This window comes from Gymnoscopelus braueri (genome assembly GCF_963280865.1).
Source record: "Gymnoscopelus braueri genome assembly, chromosome: 17".
Classification (NCBI taxonomy): Eukaryota; Metazoa; Chordata; class Actinopteri; order Myctophiformes; family Myctophidae; genus Gymnoscopelus; species Gymnoscopelus braueri.
The window spans coordinates 9,643,084-9,668,452 of NC_137617.1; the positions used below are offsets into that span (position 1 = coordinate 9,643,084).

Here is a 25,369-nt window from a genome sequence, read left to right on the forward strand (position 1 = left end):
AAAATACACAAGCACATTATCCAGCCCCGGGTCAGGAGGTCACGACGCTAGGGGTCCCAGGGGGTCCCTGGGCGTCGATGGCCTCCTCTATGAGCCCATAGAGTCAGGCTGCTGTTGTTTCACTTAGCGGCTTATTAGCCTCACTAACATCGACACAGTTAAAGAGCAGTGTTGTTTTGGTGCAGCGCTTAGCCAGTCCCCTAAAACAACACCGCGGTGGCCATAGCTCTCCTTCGTTCTTGGTTAGCCAAACAACTACAGGTAGCAGCTAAAGGCTAAAAGCGACCTGTAGCTAGGCTAGTGTAGGGCCAATATGCCTATCGACGCCAGAATACGTCTTTTCAACGCGCTCACACACTTGGACTTGGGCGTCTTGTTACTCACTGTTTGATGTTTGTTGATTGTTGCATCTTGGTTGATTGAACAGGTTGATTTCGAACAGGCTGATGTATGGAATGAGTCGTGTAAAAGTTTCAAATGATAAGGGGACGGGGGCAAACAACGAAAACAAGAACAGGCTCCAGACTTAAACTATAAGGCTTTCAAAACAAACAGGCGCAGCATAAGGGTTCTAATAAACTCAAAATAATTCGGTTCAAAGTCTTTCATTCATAATCTGCGCTGTGTGTGTGTGTGACGAGCGAGCGGTTGAAAATCTGTTTCTCCTCTGGCGTCCTGCTACACACAGCTGTGGCCTGATTAATAGGGAACCATGGTGCCATTTTCCAAGGCGACCAGTGGGGGCGCCATTTAGTCAGAAAATATGAAATCAAATGAAATGGCTCCTACATAACCGGCCCCTATTGTTATGGGCATGCTCTAGTAATAACAATACAAAATCAAAAACTGGAGCCATACAAAAATGTTCAAAACAAAATCAAATAAATACTTGTGAGGTGGGAAACAGGCATGGTGTATATAGGCCTGTCTGAATCTTCAGTGCTTAATTTGAGTTTGGCACCAGCAGGCAAATCTTGCTGATGGGCCTTTCAAGTACGCTGGTTTTTGTCTGAAGACGCACACTTCTCACAAGTCCTCTTGAGTCTGGCATCGTTTCCAGGACTCTAGCCAGCATCCAGGATCCTCTTGGTGCATTCGTGTCAGCTATGATCACGATGTCTTCCTTTTCAAAGTTCCTGCGGATGCGGTTCCATTTTTGACGTACATTCATAAGAGGTAGGTATTCTTTTATCCATCTAGTCCAAAATAGATCTGACAGGTACTGTACTTGTCTCCAACGGCGCTTTGCATATACATCAGCGGCCTGGAACACTCCTGGTGGAAGGATCGACTGTTTCTTAAGCAATAACAGGTGATTCGGTGTTAATGCTTCCAGGTCGTTGGGGTCACTTGAAACTGTAGTGAGTGGGCGGCTGTTGAGCATGGCTTCCACTTCACACATAACTGTATGGAGACTTTCATCATCCAGAGTTTGTTGTTTGGTGACTGATAGCAAGATCTTTTTGAGCAAACGGATTAATCGTTCCCATACTCCACCATGATGGGCACCAGCGGGTGGATTAAATATCCATTTGACTCCTTTCTGCTGTAGAGTTCTTTCTATTTTGTCCAAATTCCATTCTTTCAAAGATTCTTTCAGTTCCCTTTCAGTGGATATGAAGTTAGTCCCATTGTCTGACCGTATTTCCATCACTTGGCCTCTTCGAGCAATAAAACGCCTGAGCGCATTAATGCACGAGTCTGTATCTAAAGAATGGGCCACTTATAGGTGTACTGCTCTACTAATTAAGCAGGTGAAAATGACTCCATATCTTTTGACTGTGGTACGGCCTCTTTTCACCTCAATAGGTCCGAAATAGTCTACTCCTACTTGAGTGAAAGGTGGTAGGTCAGGTGTTATTCTATCTCTTGGCAGGTCTGCCATCTTCTGTTCTCCAACAGATACATTGAGACGTCGACATGTCACACATTCAGAAAGAATCTTTCTTGCCAATGAGTTGGCACATGGAATCCAATACTTTTGTCTCAGTAAGGAGAGCATGTGGTTTCTCCCACTGTGTCCTACTTCCTGATGGATCTTTCTAAGAACGAGCTTTGACACATGATGGTCTTTTGGGAGAATGGCAGGGTGCTTTGCATCTTCCGGCATGGCTGCTCTGCTTAATCTCCCACCCACTCTTAATACCTTGTTTTCAAGTTTGGGATCAAGTTTGTAGATTGAACTGTGTTTCTGCACGTTCAAACTTCCTTTCTGTAATGTTTCAACTTCCTCTTGAAATCCTTGTTTTTGACAGAATTGTACAACGGCCATCTCTGCTATGTCCAGTTCATCCAGAGAGAGGTTGTGTACCTTTACAGTGTTTTTGAATTTTGTCATCTATACTTCAATTGACTGTCCTTGTTTGTCTGTGTCTGATTCTTGAATTCGCATCAGATCTTTCCTTTTTCTACTCAACTGTAAAAGGTGAGTTCTCAAATACAGCATCCATGCCACAGCTCTTTTCAATCTGTAGAAACTTGAGTAGTGGTGAATGAGTGTGCTAGTGGGATCTTGATCTGTCATCTGGATGGTATTGACTGTAACCTTCTCTCTTTTGACTTCAGGATCGTCGGCTGTTATGGGGGTGAGATCAGCAGGTAAGTTAGGCCATGTCTCTTCCTTTTCCTGCAGGAAGTCCGGTCCCTTCTTCCAGTTTTCACACTTTAAAAATGCATCAGCTGTAAGACCTCGGGACACATGGTCTGCAGGGTTGATCTTGGTGTTCAAGTATCTCCACTGCTCAATAGAAGAGTGTTCTCTGATAGTGCTGACTCTATTAGCCACGAAAGTCTGAAACCTCTTGGTGTTGTTCCTAATGTATTTCAAGACTGATGTACTGTCTGTCCAAAATACCGCTTTTCTGAGTGGAAGGTGTAGCTCAGTCTCCAGCATCCGGTTTACTTTCACTGCTAGTACTGCGGCAGTAAGTTCCATTCTAGGTATCGTAACCTGTTTCAAGGGGGCGACTCTTGCTTTTGCCATGATTAAAGAGGTGTGAATTTGGTTTTCAGTATTGGTCATTTTAAGGTAGGTCACAGTACCATATCCTGTCTCACTTGCATCACAGAAGTGATGAAGTTGGGCTGACTTGATCTTGCCAAATTCTTTAGATCTAATACATCTTGGAATGTTGAAGTTTTCCATTTGTTGTAGTCCAGTGAGCCATTTATGCCATGATCGACAGAAAGCTCTGGAATCCTGTCGTCCCATCCATAATTCTGTTGACATAACTGTTGCAAGGTGTGCTTTGCAGAGAATATGAAAGGAGCTAAGAACCCCAGAGGGTCGTACACTGAACTTACAGTGGAAAGGATTCCTCTTCTTGTGTAAGGTTGATTTTTCATGTTCACTTGGATTCTGAATGTATCCTCTTCCACGTTCCACTGCACTCCAAGGGCCCGTTCTACCGGTAGGTGCTTCTGATCTAAGTCAATATCTTTTACCTCTGTGGCTCGCTCTTCCTCTGGAATAGAGGCCAGCACTGTGCGGCTGTTGCTTACCCATTTGGTTAGGCGGAAACCTCCTTGAGCACACAGGGTTCTTAATTCTTTAGATAGTGCTATGCAGTCCTTCTCACTTGGCACAGACTTAAGACAATCATCAACATAGAAGTTTTCTTTAACAGTGTTAACTGCCACTGCTGAGAACTTATCCTTATTATCTTCAGCAGTCCTTCTCACGGCGTAACTAGCAACACTGGATGAAGATGTCGCTCCAAATAAATGCACTGTCATTCTGTACTCTACTAGGCTGTGACTGATGTCACCATTTGGCCACCACAAGAATCTAAGAAAGTTTTTGTCAGCTGGTGTGACTTTCACTTGATGGAACATGCCTTCTACGTCTGCCATCATTGCTACTGGTTCTTGTCTAAACCGGATCAAGACGCCCAGCAGTGTGTTGGTTAAGTTTGGGCCTTGAATAAGCTCATCATTTAATGAAGTTCCTTGGAATGATGCAGAACAGTCAAAGACTACACGCAGTTTGCGTTTCTTTGGGTGGCGTACTCCATGGTGAGGTAAGTACCAGGTCCTTCCTTCCTCTGGATTTAACTGCTCTCGTGGTACAGCTTCAGCGTGTCCCTTTTGAATGACACTTTCAAGAAAGTCAGTGTACTCTTTGTGAAACTCCGGATCCTTCTTGAATTTCCTTTTAAGTGACATTACACGCTGCTCTGCCAGATGGCGGTTGTTAGGCATTGCTATAGCAGTCTGCTTGAATGGAAGGTTTATTTGGTAGTGACCATCTTTCATTTCAGTAGAGTCAGACATGATTTGCATGAATCTCTTGTCTTCCATAGACATTTCTGCCTTCTCCTCATAACCATTTTCTGGGAAATCATAATTGAATTGTTGGATCATGAGGTCATTCAAATTGATTATTGCTATGCGATTGCCGAATATATGGGTTGGCTGCTTATGGCTTATTGTGGGTTCGTGTAGAAGCCCATTAACCACCCATCCAAGTCTTGTCTTTACAGCGTAGGGCCCATTACCCTTGCTATTAATTACTGCCCAAGGTTCCATAAACTTAGCTGCATCATTACCAATCAGGAGTCCAATATCTGCATCAATATATGGCAACTTAACCTCTTTTAGGTAGCTCCATTCTTGCACATCAACCTGAGTGGGAATTTGCTCCTTGGTTACAGGAATTTCTGTTTGAGTGGTGGCAGTTTTAGAAAATTATCTTCTTCAAGACTTGACACTTCCAGCCCATTGATTCTGTTAATACTTATGACCTTTTCTTGTCCTAGAGTACGAAGTAGGATTCGAGTTGGTGTCGCTTTGGCATTCAGTTGCTTCCTTAAAGCTTCAGTACAGAAGGTTCCAGTGCTTCCTGGATCAAGGAAAGCGTACGTTTGAAGTACTTCATTGGAATTTGACAATTTAACTTGCACAGGAACAATTGACAGTTTTTGTTGGTCACCGGCCCCAGTATGGATAGGCCTTTTCATGGTGACTAATGCACTGCCTACTGACATGCTGTCAGTGTTTGGAGTCGTTTGACTTGCATCTTTAAATTCAATGTGCAAAACAGTAGGATGCTTCTTTGTACATATTTTACAAGTCATACGTCTTTTACAGTCCTTACTCATGTGACCCTGAGTCACACAACCGAAACATAAACCATTTACTTTAAATAACTCAACTTTGTCTTTGTGCATTTTCCTTTCCAATTCCTTGCACAGGTCTGTGCCGTGGTTTCCTTTGCAGAAGAAACATTTTTTCTGTTGCATGGCTGTAGAGCTGCTTGTGCTTGGCTGTGACTTTGGCTCTGAGGATTCTGTTACTGTGGCAAAACTGCTTTTATAGTTGCTTTTAGTGTATGATGAAACTGGTACTGATTTCAAATTACTATTTCGGGGAGAAGGGATTGTCCTCTTGTCTTTCGGTTTTGTGTCTTGTATTTCTCCAAAGAGGGGATCGACAGCAATGTTTGCTTGCCTTTCAATGAAATTTACAAGTTGTGGGAACTTAGCTCTTCTGTGTGTACGCTCATAATAATCATATGATACAGTCCTCCACCTCTCTCTGTGCTTGAAAGGCAGTTTTGATAAGACAGATTTCAAGTGTGTAGGATTGTTCATGTCTTGCAGAATTTCATTATTGCTCATAGCATTGCAGCATGTTCTCAAGAAGAGTGAGTATTTATGTAGGGCTTTGCCATCTTCTGATCGGATTGCATCCCAATTCAGAATTTTTTCCTGATAGGTAGCAGCAATAAGAACCTCATTTCCAAAATGTTTGCGTAGCAGCCTTTTTGCTTTCACATAGCCTTTTTGGGAATCCATGTGAAGGCAGCTTCTCACAAGTGTCTTTGGTTGTCCATCTGTAAACTGTTCTAGAAAGAGCAGTCGATCTCTGCTGTTACTTGTCTTACTTTCTACACAATGTTCAAATGTACTAATGAAAGAGACATAACTTAATGTGCTTTCAACATCTGGAGTGAACTGAGCTCCTGAACTTCTGGGTAGTGAGTATAGCATTTTTCTTATTTAGCAAGTTGCTAGCAGTTGTACTTTAAGTGCTTTGCTACTAGTGCTGTATTATTAGCTTGTGTTAGTCTGTAGTTTATATTTGTATTTGTGCTTTAAGCAGTAGCCCATTGATACTCTGTGTCTGTCTCACAGAGCACTTGAAGTAGTCTCAGGTAGAATAGCCAAATTGATTGACCTGTTAAAGTGGCTGGGAGGGCCAGCACTCCCCGGCAGACAATTAGCAATCAATTGAAGTGGTTTAAACCAGCTCTGAAGCGGCTAGTGAACGAAGGCTAGGCGAACAAAGGCAACAGGCGACTTTGTCAAAGCCCGACTTCGTCCATGAACGAGAAGCAGTATCATTGATTAGTGCCATATATAGTAGTGCAATAGATGTAGTAGTGTAGAATGTGTATAGGAAGCGTTAGACGGAGCCCAGCGGTCCACAACATGCAGACAAATAACTTTGTTTGGCAACGGACAACCTCACCTGATAAGTACGAACCCCAGCAGAGCCCTGGAGAAACAAGAATGGATTATTTGTCCCGTTTAACGTCTGTGTTTGCTCCAGGACCCACGTTCTCATACAGAACACCACTGCAAGAGGAAATCTGGCCGATGACGTCACAGGGGTTTCCCCACCAACATCATCAACGAGAGGATTTCCTCATGCGCAACATGGACTCGAGACAAACGCAAGGTTTTTCTCAGAGGGAAGCACAGGAATACAGTGATTTTTCCACTGTTTTTCCTATCTCCTGGCACCACCGCATGGTCCCTGTTTTTCCAACGGGCACTGGAGGTCAACTACAAGGTTTTCCTCTGTGGGATCGGCGTGGAAACAGAGATTATTTTCTCCCTGAGTTTCCCATTTCCCCCAAAAGTCCATCCCCTCCCCTATCCCCCTCCCCCACTGCCCTGCTGCAAACACAAAGCCCCCACCCCACTCCCCCGATCACACCTCCACCTGCCCCACCCACCTTTGAAGCTACAGGGACAAAACAGCTTAAGGAACCTGACTTTTTCCAGACTGAACAGATGGACACGATTTTCTCCAAAAAAGGACTACACATCATCCACCTAAATGTGAATAGCCTCAAAAACCCCACAAAGATGTCTGAACTAAGATCCATGTTTGGAAATGGCAAGGTAGGGGTTCTCTCTTTTTCAGAGACAAAACTGGATGACACAGTAGACGATTCTGAAATTGAGATTATAGGCTACAATGTCATTAGGAAAGACAGAACTCTTTGTGGAGGAGGGGTATGCATTTATGTGAGATCTGACATCATTTTCAATGTGTACCCAAAATTGGAGAACAACTCCACGGAATCGGTCTGGATAAAAATCACCTATCCTCACGCTAAACCCCTGATAATTGGCGCAATCTACAGGCCCCCAGGTCAAAATGAGTTTTATGATTTATTAGAGGAGCACATGGCAATCATTGGAAATTCGGAATTGATTTTGATTGGCGACTACAATACGGATGTACTCCGGAAAGACGCCGCCATATTTAAATCTTTCAAAAAATTCTGTGACATGCATAGCCTCACCCAAATGATAAAAAATATCACAAGGGTAGGCCCCACTTCTCAGACCATCATTGACCTCATTTTGACATCAGACCAGTCGAGGATTCCTTTAAGTGGAGTCATTGAGTGCAGTCTAAGCGACCATAACATCATTTTCTGCACGCGTAAGCTTCACAGATCTGTAGTTGATTGTCATAGCACGATCAGCTGCAGAGCTGTGAAAACTTACTCATCAGAAGCTCTCACAACAGCTCTTGAGAAAGTGGATTGGTCAAATGTACTCGGTGGCTCCTCGGCTGAGGAGTCTTGGACTGGTTTCAAAACTGCTTTTGTGTCTGTTATTGATAGCCTAGCGCCCAAGAAGGTGGTGAGAGTCAGAGCCCGTACACAACCCTGGATGAATGGAGACATCCTAAATGCAATCAAACTCAGAAACAAAATGTACTCTGAGTTCAGGAAATGCAAAGATGTGCAACTACTTGAAAGATGCAGAAATCAACGAAATGTAGTAAACAAATTGGTCAAAACTGCCAAAAAGAATTTCTTAAATGAAAGTATTGAGGCAAACAAAAGCCACCCACAAAAGCTGTGGGAAGCGCTACAGAAATTGGGCTGCAACAACAAAATTCAAACCAAAGCTACTGATGTATAATTTGTGTGGCAACACCGTGGATTAAAGCCGTGGAGCAACGTAAGCCTTTAGTGAGAATGTTAGGACAAAGGAGACATCAAATCCAAGGTGATAAGGTTTTCTCTCCTTTCTTTATTTGTCGACAAGGAGAATCAAGAATGGTGACTGCAAGGGTCCAGAAACGCAGCACCCTGCTACTCTCTAAACAACATGTTTATATACAGTAGATTCGAAAGAGACGCTGTTTAACAAGAGCTCCTCCTCTGTCTCTTCTCAGCCAATCGGGAGCTGAACCGTCGTGGCCGGGCGGACAGCTACTGCGCATAATATTCTAGATCACACAGTACAAGGGAGTCAATTTAGCAATATCTACTTTCAGTACAGAACCATGTTTCACAATGAAGTTTTGTTATTAGATCAATACTTTGTACAACATACACTTTAGAATGATACCAGGAATTACATTCTTATTCATCTGTAAACAATAGTTAACTTTAAAAGCTTTAATGACACAGCATCCATTCATGTGAATACGTTTTACTTCTCCTGGCTTTTTACCTATATTAAACCTACACAGGCCATAGTTAAATACTTTTGTTCATTTTAACTTCAGTATATATTTTCCCATTTCAACCCAGGTTCTACCTGAACTAGTAGCTCTGTTCTTAAAACGGGGCTGGGGAGACAATAGCTCTCACAGACATGTTAAATAGGTCCACATGGTGCCGGGCTTCAAACGAAGTGAATACAATGAGACAAAAGCTTTCTAGTCCAGGTGAAAACACATGCTTCTTTTGTTATCCAAAGTGAGGTGTTGTCTCTGTCACAGAGGCTGTCTTTACACTGTAAATGGCCAGGTATCCCCCACTCTTCACCTGTCCTGCATTTTGGGGAACATTGGGCAGACTTCTATATTTTTAACTAATTCTGTGTACTAATTAAATAAGTGGAGTTCTGGCTCATTTTAGGTATGATTATGGCTGGACGATATACTTCATAAACCCCTCTCGGAAGACTTATAACGTCTTCCGTAATTCAGAGCTCGGGCGAAAGAAGATATCTTTCAGCACAAAATCATAATCCAAACCTCTGACTGGAAAACAACCTGCACAAACGATTAGTTTATACCCCTCTTGATTGTAGAATGGTACCTATACAAAGCCACAAAATAAAACCAAAACACTTCATTAAAGAAACCAATTAATATCATTCAGAATCTGTACCTCAGTTCAACCTGCAAAAAGACATCATGAATACATTATGACATGTGGTTTACATAAGGGACTGCGCGCTTACAGAAGGACAATTTTCCGTTTTTTCTCTTCTTTTTTCGCTTAAACTAACAAACGCAATTCTTCTTCTTCCTGTATTTAGGGAATGTTCAGTCCTTGAAGCAAAAACTGTTCACAGCTTGGGGCAAGAAAAAGAAAAGGGGTTGAAATTGATGAAGATCTTCGTTATCTGCGTCAAAGGGCATAGGGTATGGGCGTGATGTGTCTTTCTTCAAGAGACACACCAGCTTTCTGACACGTGCATGGAATCCCCTTGACCTGGACACCCGTTATCCTCTGTTTGTGGTCTCGATCTGTAGATTTGAAGGTTTACACTGCTTCTGTGAGGTCACACCCTGGGCTCCTGTAGAGCTGACTGGGGGAGGTAGAATCCCTTCCTGGTGTGTAGCTTACTTTGGCAGCAGAAACAGTGATGGGTAGAGGTTGTCTCATAGCCGCTGTCATCTCCACCAACATGATTCGTTCGACCTCTCATCGACACCTGGTTCTGCAGCCTGAGTCCTCTGACAGCCGTTCATCTCCTCAGAAGCTCTCCATCTATTAGCACGAGAACATTTGGGGGAAAAACGTCCCTACTCTTTCCTAGAAAGTACCACATGCACCTACCCACCTCAATACACACACACAAGAGGTGTTACTCATTCACTCAATTTAGTTCATGCAAAGATATTAGTGTAGGTCATTAAAAACTCAAAATTAAATATTAATCTGGCCTATGAACTGGTCAATTTGTTCCAAAAAATACTATGTCCAAAACCCCAATTTTAAATGTTTCCCTTTATACCTCCCCTCTTGAGACATAAGGCAATAATAATGGACATTATGTCTCATCAAACCCCAAAAGACCAATAAAGAACTGAAGTTCTCCTGAAAAGAATGTCATACGGACGTGTTATATGTTTCATTTCTCCACGGTTTCTCATTACTGACAACCATTTATCATTTGTGTATGCTCACCGAACCAGTTTACTGGATCTATCCCAATCCACACCTTACTGTGGAAATGGTTAAACAATTTAGTCCTAATTTTTACAATAGTTTCACACGAAATTCCTGTGACACTTTCCTATAGCAGGAAAGAAATACAAGTGTCAAAAAAAAAGACCAACAGCATCTCCAGCACCTTCCAACAATCCATCCTATACTAGGTTCAGATTTTGTACAAATTTAGTCAACCACCTAAAAGCATATTAGACTCTATGCTAAATCTCCAATTAGAATATGGACAGTGATCGGTATTATGTTTCAAAATAGGTAGAAAATGAAAGTTGCTACTTTTTTTTTTTTTCCATCAAGCCGCAGTCTGATCATGTCAAGTTCAACGGTGACTCAGGGTTTTCTTTTCTTGTCAACAACGGTTTATGTATTCCATCATTGCCCTACGTCACCTGTTCCAATATGTCCAGCCTCCATCACAGTCTAAAGTAATGTCTCTGTACGTTTCTTTTCAAATGTCTCTAGCCATGTACCGCCTTGTCATCCATGCGGCAGGGAGCAATAACTGGAGTGAATTGTCCAGGTAGTGGACAATCTCGTGCAAAATGAGTCATATGACCACACGTATAGCAGCCCGTGTAACCCCGCTTGCCCATGGCCTCAGACAAACGTTTGGACATCCGTCCTAGTCGATATGTATCTTGCAGTGCAGGTACCGGGGGCACCCGTGGCACCAACTCTGACTCAGTCCATTGCATGTAAGGGGTGTGAGTCTGCTGTGGTGCAGACTGATAGCCACCTGGATGGGGGACCGGCCGTTGATAGACTGTGTGTACCTGTTGCATCGCCCGGTCGACTCCCTGGAGTGAAGCCGGAACACCACTGTGCCTAGGACCAGAGACAGACGGCTTGAAACCTGGTGAAAACTGTGGGGTACCTTGAAGAGCGGGGGCTGAACGTGGAGCAATGGGGTTGACAGCCGGTGGTGTTTGGTTACACTGGCGCCAAGCATGTCCATATTCCTGACAGATGTAGCACAGCCCTCTGAATGGACCTCTCTGACGTCGTCGTAACGGCGTAGGGTTTGCTTGTCCGTCACCTATTTCCTGGACACCTGCTGTACCTCTGCTCTTCGGGTCTTGTCTCGCCAAATCAACCACTGCTCCAGCTCCCAGCCCATCTCGTAGTCCACTGTCACTGCAATGCCCTGTGTCCAGGGCTGACAATTGGTCGATAGGTTTCTCACCCGGTGGCGTAGTGGGATCAGAAGATGAAACGCTCTTCTCAGCTGGTTCTGGGTGCACCTGTGCGGTTGTCATTCTGGCTTGGTATCTTACATAAGCCTCATTTAATTTTTTACCCTTTTTGAAAAACAATTTAAACACTGTATTCTCCTTTGCCCCTGTGTCTGAGCAATCTTTCTGATATGCTCTGGCAAGCATTCCTAATGTGTCAATAATTTCTGGGTCGAATATGCTGTCTTGTGGCCAAGGCCCAGAAAATTTTGGCCAATTATCCTCCCATTGTCCCAAAATCATATTGATCACGTCAATGAAAGAATCATTTTGTTCCAAGGAACTCTGCTGCTGCCCCATAATTATTGATCAAATATCCAAATGATATTAAATCACAATTATTGTTACGTTATTTCAACCTCTATAGGTGTTCCCCTCTGGAATCAGATCTTACTTACAATATGGTTATTCTTTATCTAAAAATCACACACAAATCATAAATGTCTTGAGTCCACAACGGACCTCTGTCAGTACCTTAAGAACAGTTTTGAAGGAGTATTGATATGAGAATATTATAATGCAAGTGTGACGTGTCTTTATCACTCAGCACACACGTGAGTCAACCCAATAGTGTTGCTCATATATCCTAAGTATAACAGTATAGAACTATAAGTGTGTGTATGTATGAACGATAATTAAAGATTAAATTACTTCAAAAGCTTACTTGAACTGTCTCTTAATATTCCAAATCAAATATAAGACAAATGTTTGAATTTGTATAAATTTGTAAGTCTGGTCAATACATTACTTTAATCCCAGACATGAACCGTCCTCTATTAGCCAGGACTGGAAACAACTCGAATGTGGCGCTCCCCTCCCACGGAAAGCTATTGATAGACATGAACGGATTAAATTAGAAAAAATAATCATGCAGTACAAACAAACAACATTAAATCAAGCAGTACAGACAAACAACATTAATCAAGCATACTTAGACACCATAGAATACCAATAGGCTGAATAACTTGTTAGATAAAGACTGTTAAAAGAAGAGTTAACTCTATAAGTCAGAAATGTTAAAACACTAACGAGCACAAACCCTCCAAGCTTCTCATTCATACAGTGGAAATGCAACCTTCGTCTCGACCACTAGGTGGAGTCAGTCAAATGTTTGGACGTGTCAATCACTGGAAGGGGCGGTTTCATGAATACACACCACTCCCACTGGAAGACATGTCCCCACACACTAACCTAAATATATCTCTCAACCACCAGAGGGCGACAATCGACGAACTAAAATGAGAACACAATGTTCTGTAGTTCTGAGTTCTACCTTTGTGGTAGAAAACTACAACTCCCAAACTGTCTACTTGGGAAAGAGATGGACACTTCCTGTTCAGACGTCATAACTAACGCTATGTACGTGTAGCCCTCCCATTCGCCTGGCTTATTCACATTTACTAATGTAAAACCTGGGAGGAACTATAGTAGGACCAAAATGTTAGCTTGTGAGCCCCCACCCTGAATACACTCAGGGAACTAGAACACATTGAATAGCTGTGACAAATTTAAACCATCATTAATATCCACAGTCAAAGACCACCTGTACTCAGCACTTTAACTATAGAGTGTGTATTTTATTCACCACAACCAAACTCTCATAGTTAAACAAACATTCAACCCAAAAATATCAAAAAGAAAAGAATAAGAAAATATACCCCGGGGTTTTAGTCTATGGTACCATCGTTGGTGCACATGTTGGAGCTCATTGGATTTCACACTTAATCCACCAGATAGTTCAGTTGCTTACTCACAGTCTCTGTCTGTAGTGATGTGAAAGAGGTAATTCACAACCAGAAAACACACAGCAAAGGTCCAACGTCCTTCTCCTCAACCTGCATGCACATGCGTGTGCACGTGTAGCGTGCGTGGGTGCGTGCGTTCTCCTGCACAGAGTGAACCAGCTATATTCGCGAAATCGCGGTAAAACGAGCGGTATGAACGCGACTCTTAAACTCACGTTGACATTAGTTAAAACAAAAGAAACGCGGACTCTGTTGCAAGTCAGTTGGCACTACTAAACAGTGTTCATTTAAGTGTTCATCTACAGACAACAGCTAGGCTAAACGTAGCCAAACATGGAAACTGGTGGCTGGTTCACTCTTTCTCCACCGACGTCCACGTTCTCTCTCCGTCCCCCGACGTACTTATCACTTATGTTAACGCTTATAAAACAATCGAACAGTTTCTCTTGAGTCATATATCTCGCCACATAGCATGCAGCTCAACTTGAAGCTCTCTCCACACTTTCGTTTCTCCCGGCTTCTCTTCCGCAACAACAACACCGCCCTCCCCCCGTTTCCTCTCTTCTTAAAGGAGCAGTGCATAATATTGTCTTTTCACCATCGAAATACCCACTATCTGGCAGTCACATTAATTATACTTTGACATAACATGTTCAAAATAAGAAAAAGTAAATGACTTAGAATAATTAATAATATAAACAATGAACATTATTATTATTATTCCTCAGGGGTACTACACTCTCCCCCCACCAAAAACAGTCGTGTCCTCACGACAAACGTGAAAGAAATTAGCCTGTGGCATTTCAAACTTTTTGTCCATAAAAAACAAAACAAAACAAAATCACCCTGAATTGTCAGACCTTTATGTTTTCTGAAATGTGCTTATGTACCTAACATCAGGGATAAGAAGGGCAGGTGGGAAACCTAACTTATTGTGACCTGTCACTAGAGTATTTGTGTATGTCTTAACAACAACTGATGATGGGGCACCAGGTAAGTCATATGTCAACCTGTTAGGGGCTCTCCTCTGTCTATGAGGCCGGGTTTCATTTTCATGAGTATCTTGTGTCTCTTGATTCTGGTCAACTTCCACAGGATCTTCTAGGTCAACAACATTGTCATCCGGGGTCTCTTCAGTCTGTGATATACATTCCACTGATGTGTCAACTTCTAGAACCACTTCCGGTAGTTCAACATCCAAGTCCAAACTGAATGGTTCAGAAGGATCCTCTACGTCTGAGCCAACATCTTCCATTTGCGTTGGGGTAGGGTAGCCGTACCACATACCAGTCTCCTCATTGTCATCATCTGAATGAGACTCAATGTCATCTCCCTTGGCAGAACTTATGCCCTCAGGAAGACAAAAGGACTCTGTTTTCTTTGCCTTATGCCTTGGACTTCTTCTCCTCCTAGGCTTCGGCAACTCTGGCAACTGCTCTGGTTCCAAGTGTACTTCCTGTCCCAAAGGCAGGAGATGATTACGATGAAGGACTTTCACAGGCGCATTACCTCCCTCTGGTTTGAGTCTATACACCGGCATATCTGGCATCTGGCTCTCCACGATATACTCAGTTGAGTTCCAACGATCAGCTATCTTGTGCTTTCCCTGCAGTCCCAGGTTTCTTATCAGCACCCTATCACCGGGGGCAAGGGGAACATAACGAACCTTCTGATCATATCGTTGTTTATTCCCATCATTCTTCTTTTTAGCCATGCTCTCAGCCAACTTGTAGGCAGCTTGAAGTTCACGCCTCATTTGTTTCACATATCGTATATAAGATTTTATTGAGGATCCATCACTTGAAACTCCAAAGCACAAGTCTATGGGCATCCTGGCTTCACGTCCAAACATGAGATAATAGGGAGAATATCCCGTAGACTCATTTTGTGTGCAGTTGTATGCATGGACCAAGTGACTTATGTGTTGGCTCCATTTGCTCTTCTTCACAGGGTCGAGTGTCCCAAGCATGTCCAGCAGCGTTCTGTTGAAGCGCTCGGGCTGAGGATCGCCTTGAGGGTGGTATGGAGTGGTCCTCGATTTCTTTACTCCCAACATGTTCAAGAGCTCATGAATGAGACGGCTCTCAAAATCTCTTCCCTGATCAGAATGCACCCTCTTGGGTAGGCCATAATGAACAAAGTACTTCTCCCACAGTACTTTCGCCACCGTAGTAGCCTTTTGATCAGGCGTGGGAAAGGCTTGTGCATATCTGGTGTAATGATCTGTGATGACCAGTACGTTGCAGACATTACGGGTGTCTGGTTCGATGGACAAGAAGTCCATGCAGATGAGATCCATGGGACCTTCACTGGTCAGATGTGACAAACAAGCAGCCCGTTTCGGCAGTGTCTTCCTCTTGATGCATCGTGCACAGGATTTACAGTACCTCTCTATCTCAGTCTTCATGCGAGGCCAATAGAATCTCTCTCGCACCAGACCATAGGTCTTGTCAAACCCTAAGTGGCCAGAGTCATCGTGCAAAGACCTGAGCACAGTCTTCTTCAATTCCTGAGGGAGCAACAGTTGCCGACGAACTGGCTTGTTAGGGGGATGTGAAAACCTATAGAGCATGGTGTCTTGAAATTTCAACTTTTCCCACTCCTTAAGCAACAAAGGGATGTCAGCATGCTTCTCTTTGATGGCTTTGTTGATATCGTTTTGATGGACCGCTTCCCATACTTCCCCAATACATGGGTCTTCTGTCTGAAATCGGGTAATCTCTGCTGAGCTCAACTTTGGTAACTCCTGACTGCTGACAAAGGCTAAGTGGGAGTAGGCTTTTGGGACAGCATTGTGAGAAGTGCCGAACAGATCAATGGCCCTGTGTGGCCGTGAACGTTTTAGGTTAACATGAGTGGTATGGCACATGGCTTGGACATTTTCAGCAGGAACTGTCTTCCACTCAACATCCGTTACACTTGAATGAGGCCGACGAGATAAGGCATCTGCATCAATATTCTGCTTGCCAGGTCTGTATTTCAAGCTGAAATCATATATGGACAGCGCAGCCAGCCACCGATGACCTGCAGCATCTAACTTGGCCGTGGTCAACACATAGGTTAGCGGATTATTGTCCGTATGCACTTCAAACTTCACTCCATAAAGGTAGTCATGTAGTTTGTCAACAACTGCCCACTTTAGCGCGAGGAACTCCAGCTTATGGGTTGGGTAGTTCTTCTCTGAAGGAGATAGACTTCGGCTGACAAATGCGACAGGTCGTAACCCCTCTCCTTGATTCTGATATAGCACGCCACCCAAACCTTCTCTACTGGCATCGACATGGAGAACATAGGGCAAGTTTGGATCAGCAAACGCCATGACAGGGGCCTCTGTGAGAGTCATTTTTAACCGTTCAAAGGCATTCTCACAACCTTCGTCCCACCTGGAGCCGAATGGTTCTGATGAGTGGTAGAACTTTTGAGAGCTATCGTTTTCTTTAGCATTCTTCCTAGGCCTCCCAGCAGTAATACAGCCCTGCAACAGCTGATTAAGGGGGTGACTAACCCTGGCGTAGTCCTTCACGAATCGACGATAGAAACCACAGAAGCCAAGGAATGATCGTAGGGCTGAGATGGTCTCAGGGCGTGGCCAGGACTTCACCGCTTCTATTTTTGAGAGATCGGTAGAAATTCCATCTGCAGAGATGATATGCCCAACATATTTCACAGAGGTGCGACAGAACTGGCATTTATCCAGGGATAACTTCAACCCCTCCTCTTGGAGCCTATCCAGCACCTTCAGAAGCCGTTCCTGATGTTCCTCGAGGGTTCTGCCGAAAATAATGAGGTCATCCAAGTAGACCAACACTTCCAGGAGATTCATGTCTCCGACAGTTCTCTCCATGACTCGCTGAAAAGTGGCTGGCGCACCACAGATTCCTTGAGGCATCCTCTCAAACTGATAAAAGCCAGCTGGGCAGATGAAAGCTGTCTTCTCCTTATCAGCGTCACTCATGGGGATCTGATAGTAGCCGCTTCTGAGATCGAGAACACTGAACCATTTGCTCCCACTCAAGCATGCGAGTGCATCTTCGATACGTGGAACTGTGTATTGATCAGGCACTGTTCGTCTGTTCAGCGTTCTGTAGTCCACACACATGCGAATGGTCCCATTCTTCTTGCGCACCACCACAATGGGTGAAGCGTAAGGGCTTCTGGACTCTGAGATGATTCCTGCCTTTTTGAGGTCATCTAGATGCTTCCTAACATCTTCCACATCTCCAGGAGGTAGACGTCTTGAACGCTCTCTAAAAGGTCTGTCATCAGTGACTCGGATGGTGTGTTCTGCACTTTTCGCACATCCGACATCAAATTCACTGCATGAGAAAACGTCCTTTCTCTCCATCATCTTATGAATCAACTTCTCCTTCCATTCTTTGGGCACTGGAGAGTCACCAAAATTGAAAACAGAGGGCGTCAGTTCATCTGGGGCTTTACCCATTTTTTCAGGGGCTGACGCCAGGACGTCAACTGGATACAGGTGAGCAATGGGCATGCCACGCTTGAGAGTCACTTCACGAGTGGACACATTCCTCACAGTGACTGTGACTCGATGGCAGTGGGCAGAAGCAGACTTCTTGATTTCAGGCATCACCAGTAGCTCTTCAGGAAACTCGCCCCCTTCAAGACGATCTATCAGGACTGCTTGAGTGGCAAGGTTTCCTGGAAACTTTGGAATACCGGTAACATTTGCGGCTCCCCCTGGGGGTAATGTCAATGTGTTTCCCTTTGCCAGCCAGACAGTGCCTCTCTTCATGTCAGCCCGGTCATCTGGAGCTTTGAGCAGCTCTTGATAGGCTCCTTTCATTATTGGATGAATTGGCATTGTGCTCAGGAAATTGTCTCCTTCTTTTTCCTTGCAGACTTCCATTAGTCTCCTTACTACAGAGGTGTTGGTCCCCACCAGAATAGAGACTTCACCCTTTCTTGCCGGGTCTGGACACACAAGCACAAGCGTTTCCACGATCTCGGTTACTCCAACTACATCCCTTCCAAACTCCAACTTCAGGCAGAGATAGCCATCATAGGGGTATTGCTCTGTGCTAAGCCCCCATATTTCTAGAGCCTCTATGGGCATCAATGGCAGGTGCTTCAGATACTGGTCATAGAAGGAGCGGTATAGGAGAGTAACTTGAGACCCGCTGTCCAGCAAGGCTCTGGCATAGATGCCCTCAATTTGGACAGAGACAACCGAACTCGGGCCTACTAAGCCTTTGGGTAAAACAGCCTTGGTGTCTCTCAGCATATCACACTTTGTGGAACGTATCCTTCCCGGGACGACAGTGCGTTCCTCTACTGGGCCCCAGGGAAGTTTCCCGATGGTCGTTTCTGTTGCAGGAGGCGTTGATTCACTCTTCTCAGATTCTCAGGGTTCTGGCATTCACGCCGGAAGTGGCCATCTTCCCCACACCTGTAGCAGAAAATGTTGGCACGATTCAGCATTCTTATTGGCTCCTGAGGCTGTGTCTGTGGGCTCCCCCCTCCAAACTCATTAGAACTCTGCCGGGGAGGTTTTGAACCTGCTGTTGACATGGCTACTGTCGCAGAGCGTAGGTTGACCATTTCACTCTTCAGCCCTTGTATTTCTTTCCTCAGCAGCTCTACTTCATTGCTCTTCTCAGTGGGAGTACTAATGGCAGTGGGAGCTGTGGCAGATGCAGCACAGGCTGAAGCAGCAGTAGTAGGGGCTAATTCCACAGGCAACACTGCGGCTGAAGTGACACCCTTTTTAGCATCATGTCTGTCAAGGATCATGTCTTCCTCTTCTCTCACTTCATGGAGCAATTCAGCGAAGCTGGGGGGTGTTCTAAGCTTATGTGTCATTCTGATACGGAGAGCTACCAGGTTGTTAGACAAAGCACCCCTCACTATTTGCTCCATACGAAGTCGGTTCATATCAGACAGCGCAATTCCACCTTTACGGTACACAGAGTGCAGCAGTTTGTCCAATCTTAGCAGATATTCTGACAGCTTCTCCCCTTCAAATTGGACGGTATTGCGTAATCTCACCACGAGATCAGAGGCACTCTCAGTTGTCCCAAATGCATTTTCAAGGGCTTTGAAGTAATCATTGGCAGTCACATTGGGATTACTGACTCTCAAGAACCTAATGATATCTGCAGCAGGTCCTTTGAGGCTCTCAGCTACTCTCTGTTTCTTCACAGTGTCAGAACACTGCCACTCCTCAAGCATATGAGTGGTCTGCTCAGCCCAGACCTCATATTCTTCTTCTCCATTTGGAGTAGGCTTCATGCCAGAGAACAACCGCAGCTTGCGGTAGCTCTGTATCTCTGCAGGGGAAACTTGACACTTTTGAACGAGAGAGGATATTGCATTCACTAACTGGGTGTTCAAATCAAGGGCATTGGGCATGGGGGTAGTGGGAGTGAACAGACCCTTAACCTCATCTAAGGTCTTCCCTTCATTTGTCAGAAATGCCATCAGTTTTGACTGAAACTCTTCTTCCTCAGTGGGGGCGGGCACTGACTGGGGTTCTACAACATGGATGGGCCAGGGACCTAACTCATCAAGAGCTACCTGCTCGGGTACCTTGATTTGTGTCAAATCACGTGCGGCCTCAACTAAAATGAGCTGTGTTTTACTTGTTGTGTCTAAACAACGCCCCTTTATTTTAGTACGACCCAACACTTTGACATCATCCAAAACCTTGTAAATGTCCTCATCAGATACCCCAACATCCACCTCACCGAGTATCAATGCATGTTTAACATCAAGTGATTTCTCATCACACCAGGACAGTATCTGACTTGCCTCCATTTTGTATTCACTTAACAGGCAAAACACCATGAAACAAAAACAATATCAGAGTACAATGGTTATTCTTACAAACTGACCAGTTTCTTTTCTTTTACAACTTTTTTTTTTTTTTTTTTTTTTTTTCGGTTTTAAATTATGCAAATAAACCGATCCCGGACGAGCACCCCACGTGTAGCCCTCCCATTCGCCTGGCTTATTCACATTTACTAATGTAAAACCTGGGAGGAACTATAGTAGGACCAAAATGTTAGCTTGTGAGCCCCCACCCTGAATACACTCAGGGAACTAGAACACATTGAATAGCTGTGACAAATTTAAACCATCATTAATATCCACAGTCAAAGACCACCTGTACTCAGCACTTTAACTATAGAGTGTGTATTTTATTCACCACAACCAAACTCTCATAGTTAAACAAACATTCAACCCAAAAATATCAAAAAGAAAAGAATAAGAAAATATACCCCGGGGTTTTAGTCTATGGTACCATCGTTGGTGCACATGTTGGAGCTCATTGGATTTCACACTTAATCCACCAGATAGTTCAGTTGCTTACTCACAGTCTCTGTCTGTAGTGATGTGAAAGAGGTAATTCACAACCAGAAAACACACAGCAAAGGTCCAACGTCCTTCTCCTCAACCTGCATGCACATGCGTGTGCACGTGTAGCGTGCGTGGGTGCGTGCGTTCTCCTGCACAGAGTGAACCAGCTATATTCGCGAAATCGCGGTAAAACGAGCGGTATGAACGCGACTCTTAAACTCACGTTGACATTAGTTAAAACAAAAGAAACGCGGACTCTGTTGCAAGTCAGTTGGCACTACTAAACAGTGTTCATTTAAGTGTTCATCTACAGACAACAGCTAGGCTAAACGTAGCCAAACATGGAAACTGGTGGCTGGTTCACTCTTTCTCCACCGACGTCCACGTTCTCTCTCCGTCCCCCGACGTACTTATCACTTATGTTAACGCTTATAAAACAATCGAACAGTTTCTCTTGAGTCATATATCTCGCCACATAGCATGCAGCTCAACTTGAAGCTCTCTCCACACTTTCGTTTCTCCCGGCTTCTCTTCCGCAACAACAACACCGCCCTCCCCCCGTTTCCTCTCTTCTTAAAGGAGCAGTGCATAATATTGTCTTTTCACCATCGAAATACCCACTATCTGGCAGTCACATTAATTATACTTTGACATAACATGTTCAAAATAAGAAAAAGTAAATGACTTAGAATAATTAATAATATAAACAATGAACATTATTATTATTATTCCTCAGGGGTACTACATACACAAAATAATTCAAGTGGGGATTATTTTTTACAAACAGTTAAAAAAATTAACAGATTCCAACTTACTTCTTTGAAAAGATACTAATCACTAAATCTTCAATTATGTACACGGTCGTTCCGACGTTTATAGGAAAAAAAACATCTTAAAACGTGCACTCAAAAACGGTGACCTATACTTTTACATTCAGTATGAGCGAATTCGTCAGTCTTAAAAATAGCCACTCTAGGCTTCACAAAAATCTTATAGTAGAATATCTGCTTCTAGCAGCCAGGAGACTGCGACTGCCTTTATCCAAAAACATCAGTCAAATAGCATAGAACAGCACCTCAGTAAAGAATTCAAACCAATACACCTCTGTACTAGTACAAATAAAATTAAGGTATTCTCAGTCTGTCAAAGTAATATATAGTATCGCTCAGCCAAACGGCCAATACACTAAAAAACTTTTAACTTAACACCCAACCTTAATTACCACCCTTTTGAACTCAGCCAAAAATAAGCATCACTTACGACCTAGTCAACCAAAATGTAATACTTCCATGAATTAAAACACACAGATTGTACCACACCTGTTTGACCTATTAAATAATTTGTCCAAATGCTGCCACAAATGTTACCTAAATAATCGACCCTTGGCATATCTAAAAAATAACATTGACTCCGTCGAGTCCCTAGCGTCCCAGGTTAGTTTTTTTCTCAGAAAAGTAGCCTTAAGTCAATACAAGGAGGAACAAAATTATAGCGAACATCCAGTTAAATTATTAAATTAAATCTGTTGTGTCTAAAACACAAAACGGACCGAATTCAAATCTTTTTCACACTTCTATTCCTTATTATCATTATTAGTATAGTACTCAACACAATACTTTAGCACAAATCGAAATAATTAACCTACTCCTATGTATTGTAATTATTACATTTAACAATTATTTTTGTCCTTTTTCCACAACTACATTAAACAATCCAAAAGGATCATTTTCATTGTTTTTAGGCCTAAATAGTCACATCTATGTAATTTCAACACGAGTCCTAGATAATAATTTCATACTATTTATGTCAGCTTCATCCTCCCCTGACGACACATAAAACAATTGAAATGTGTCGAAAATGGATACCAACACGCCAATAAGCCACTTTGTGTCACCACCACAAATATACCTCATTGAAAATTAATCATGGGAAAGCCATCTGCATCAACACTGCAAATAAACTCACATTAAAGCCATCTGCATCAACACTGCAAATAAACTCACATTAAAGAATGACTTCGAGTTTACGCGACCAGCGCATATGCCTAACTCATGCAACTAAATCACTGCATCAACAATTCTCATCACAACTAAGTGCTTCAATCACCACAACAGACACATTCCGAACTCATCCAGCACAAGCCTACATCACAACACAAAGCATCAAACACATACTTGAGTACAGCTACCAACCGGCAAACCGAAACAACTTCACAGAACCATAAGTCTCAACAATGGAAATACTACGAAATTAAATAAAGGCCACACCACTTCTGCACATGCATAATAGCAGCCAACCTTAAATTGACGAAATATACTGCTACCACGAAAGCAGAATAAACCGCATAGAAGAGTTATTGTAACAATGTTATAAGTGAAAAGAAATAAGAAAATACCATTTAAACCCCACACACCATAGCCGTGCTACTATGAATGCAGTAAAAACAGCATATAGAAACAATGGAAGTCGATTAGAAGAAAGAATTATATTAATCAAGCTATCCTAAAATATCACACGCATGTAAATGGCTTGAGGCACAATTCACCCAATATGAAGATTAGGTTTCCTGTGGCAAACGCCTTGTGAAAGAGCTCACAATATTTGTAGCCTACAAGCTGTGAAATAAATCATGAAAAGCCAATCAAAATAAAGAAACTACACCAAGATGTGTGAAAAGAAAAGAGAATAGGGGAAATAAAGCAGACGCATAACAAGCCTACAAAACAAAGGTCCCTAAAACTACAAAGCAAGATGGCCGAAAAAACCGCAAAACAATGGAGCTATAGCTTTTTAAAATCTGATCTCAGCACCAAACGTAATCACCAAAGGACAATTATCACACGCCGAAGCCCAACAAAATATGCTTCACCCGTGTGTCTAAGAAAGGCGAAAAAATGTAGGCCTACTACAAATCCAATCGCCATTACCCACAAGATAATAACGGTTATAAGCAGCACACACAGTGTAATTATAATGGGAGATGTAGAACTATAAACGAAAGATTCCGTGCTCTTGTAAATGCACAAAGACATTTCAAATAAGCACCAAGAACTAGCAAAAGCTAGCAAGAAAAGAAAAAAGAAAGGAGTCAGAAGAAACACAGACATGAGCTGTGTTTTGACAAAGAGAGCATAATGGAAGAAGAATGAGAAATAGCCAGCCAAATTTTCATGCAGAGAACTGTGTAACCTTAGTCACACCTAACAATAAGAGCATGTTTTTAGTAGAAAAAACACAAAGTGTTTGCAGAGTCACTGTACAAGCCCCAACCATAAACGCAACGTATTTCGCAAGTATTCCTAGACAGAAACAAAACATCAATTCGCCAAAAACATTACCTACATACTTTTCAAATATAACCATACAGCGACACGATCACACTTTTTCCAAGGGAAAGGTCCGAGTATGATGGGACGTTGAATAACTCCCACTCTTCGCAACTCAAACAATGACTTCAAAGAAAGTATATATCTGCCGCTGAACTAAAAATCCTGCCTCTTAAGCCAACCGCACCTACATACAGTGGCACTCCTTACACATCTATCATAGACATTTTACGGGCTAAGTATCACACGGAGTATACCGCGCGCCTATGTCTCTGAACGCAGTGCACCGCGCTCAGAGCTTATAACAGGGTCTACGTAAAAAATAAACATGGCATCCCAGACGCCACACATAAGCACTGAGTGTTTGGCTTATACTCTCAAGCTCAAAACTAATATCATTGATTGTCCGACTTCATACGTCAGTGCGTCGCAGTTCCCGAACGCATTTCGAGTACACACAATTTGCCACTAAACACTCCATACCATTATAACAACTCATTGGATAAGGGAAGAGCAGCCAAGCAAGGTCCGACTTGAGATCCCCCGGTCTCAATCTGCAGTATCAAGATACGCTGAAGTCATATAATATGAAAGTCCCTGCGTCCTATCCATGCGCATAACGAGCGTATCCTGTTACCAGATATATTGACCGCCTTACCAATGTAAACACAAAACAAACAAACAAAAAACAAGAAGACCCACCCAACTTGTCTATTGTACTCCAAAAGTACTCCTTTACCACCACGGATCCCCCTAAATCCATACACCCCCCCAAAGGCAGCGTATCCACGAGCGTGCACACAAAATACAAGGTTCTTTAACGAATATCCCCTTAGAAAAAACCATCGTAAGATTGTGGCTAAGCAACTCACCGTTTTGAGAAGAATTCAAACTCCACAGACCCACAAATAGTCCTCTCCAGCGGATAGTTAAAACCGTCTGCCGACATACGCCAATTGATGTATAATTTGTGTGGCAACACCGTGGATTAAAGCCGTGGAGCAACGTAAGCCTTTAGTGAGAATGTTAGGACAAAGGAGACATCAAATCCAAGGTGATAAGGTTTTCTCTCCTTTCTTTATTTGTCGACAAGGAGAATCAAGAATGGTGACTGCAAGGGTCCAGAAACGCAGCACCCTGCTACTCTCTAAACAACATGTTTATATACAGTAGATTCGAAAGAGACGCTGTTTAACAAGAGCTCCTCCTCTGTCTCTTCTCAGCCAATCGGGAGCTGAACCGTCGTGGCCGGGCGGACAGCTACTGCGCATAATATTCTAGATCACACAGTACAAGGGAGTCAATTTA

At 43.2% G+C, this 25,369-nt stretch overlaps 1 protein-coding gene across 1 annotated transcript; it reads right to left on the minus strand.

The window, feature by feature from the left end:
- Positions 1-18,707: 18,707 nt before the first annotated feature.
- On the minus strand, positions 18,708-20,192 carry LOC308104933 (paraneoplastic antigen Ma1 homolog; the record flags this gene model as incomplete). Its single annotated transcript, XM_080455572.1, has 1 exon — positions 18,708-20,192. The coding sequence occupies one exon, from the start codon at positions 20,190-20,192 to the stop codon at positions 18,708-18,710; it is 1,485 nt and encodes a 494-aa protein (XP_080311698.1).
- Between the last annotated feature and the right edge of the window lie 5,177 nt (positions 20,193-25,369).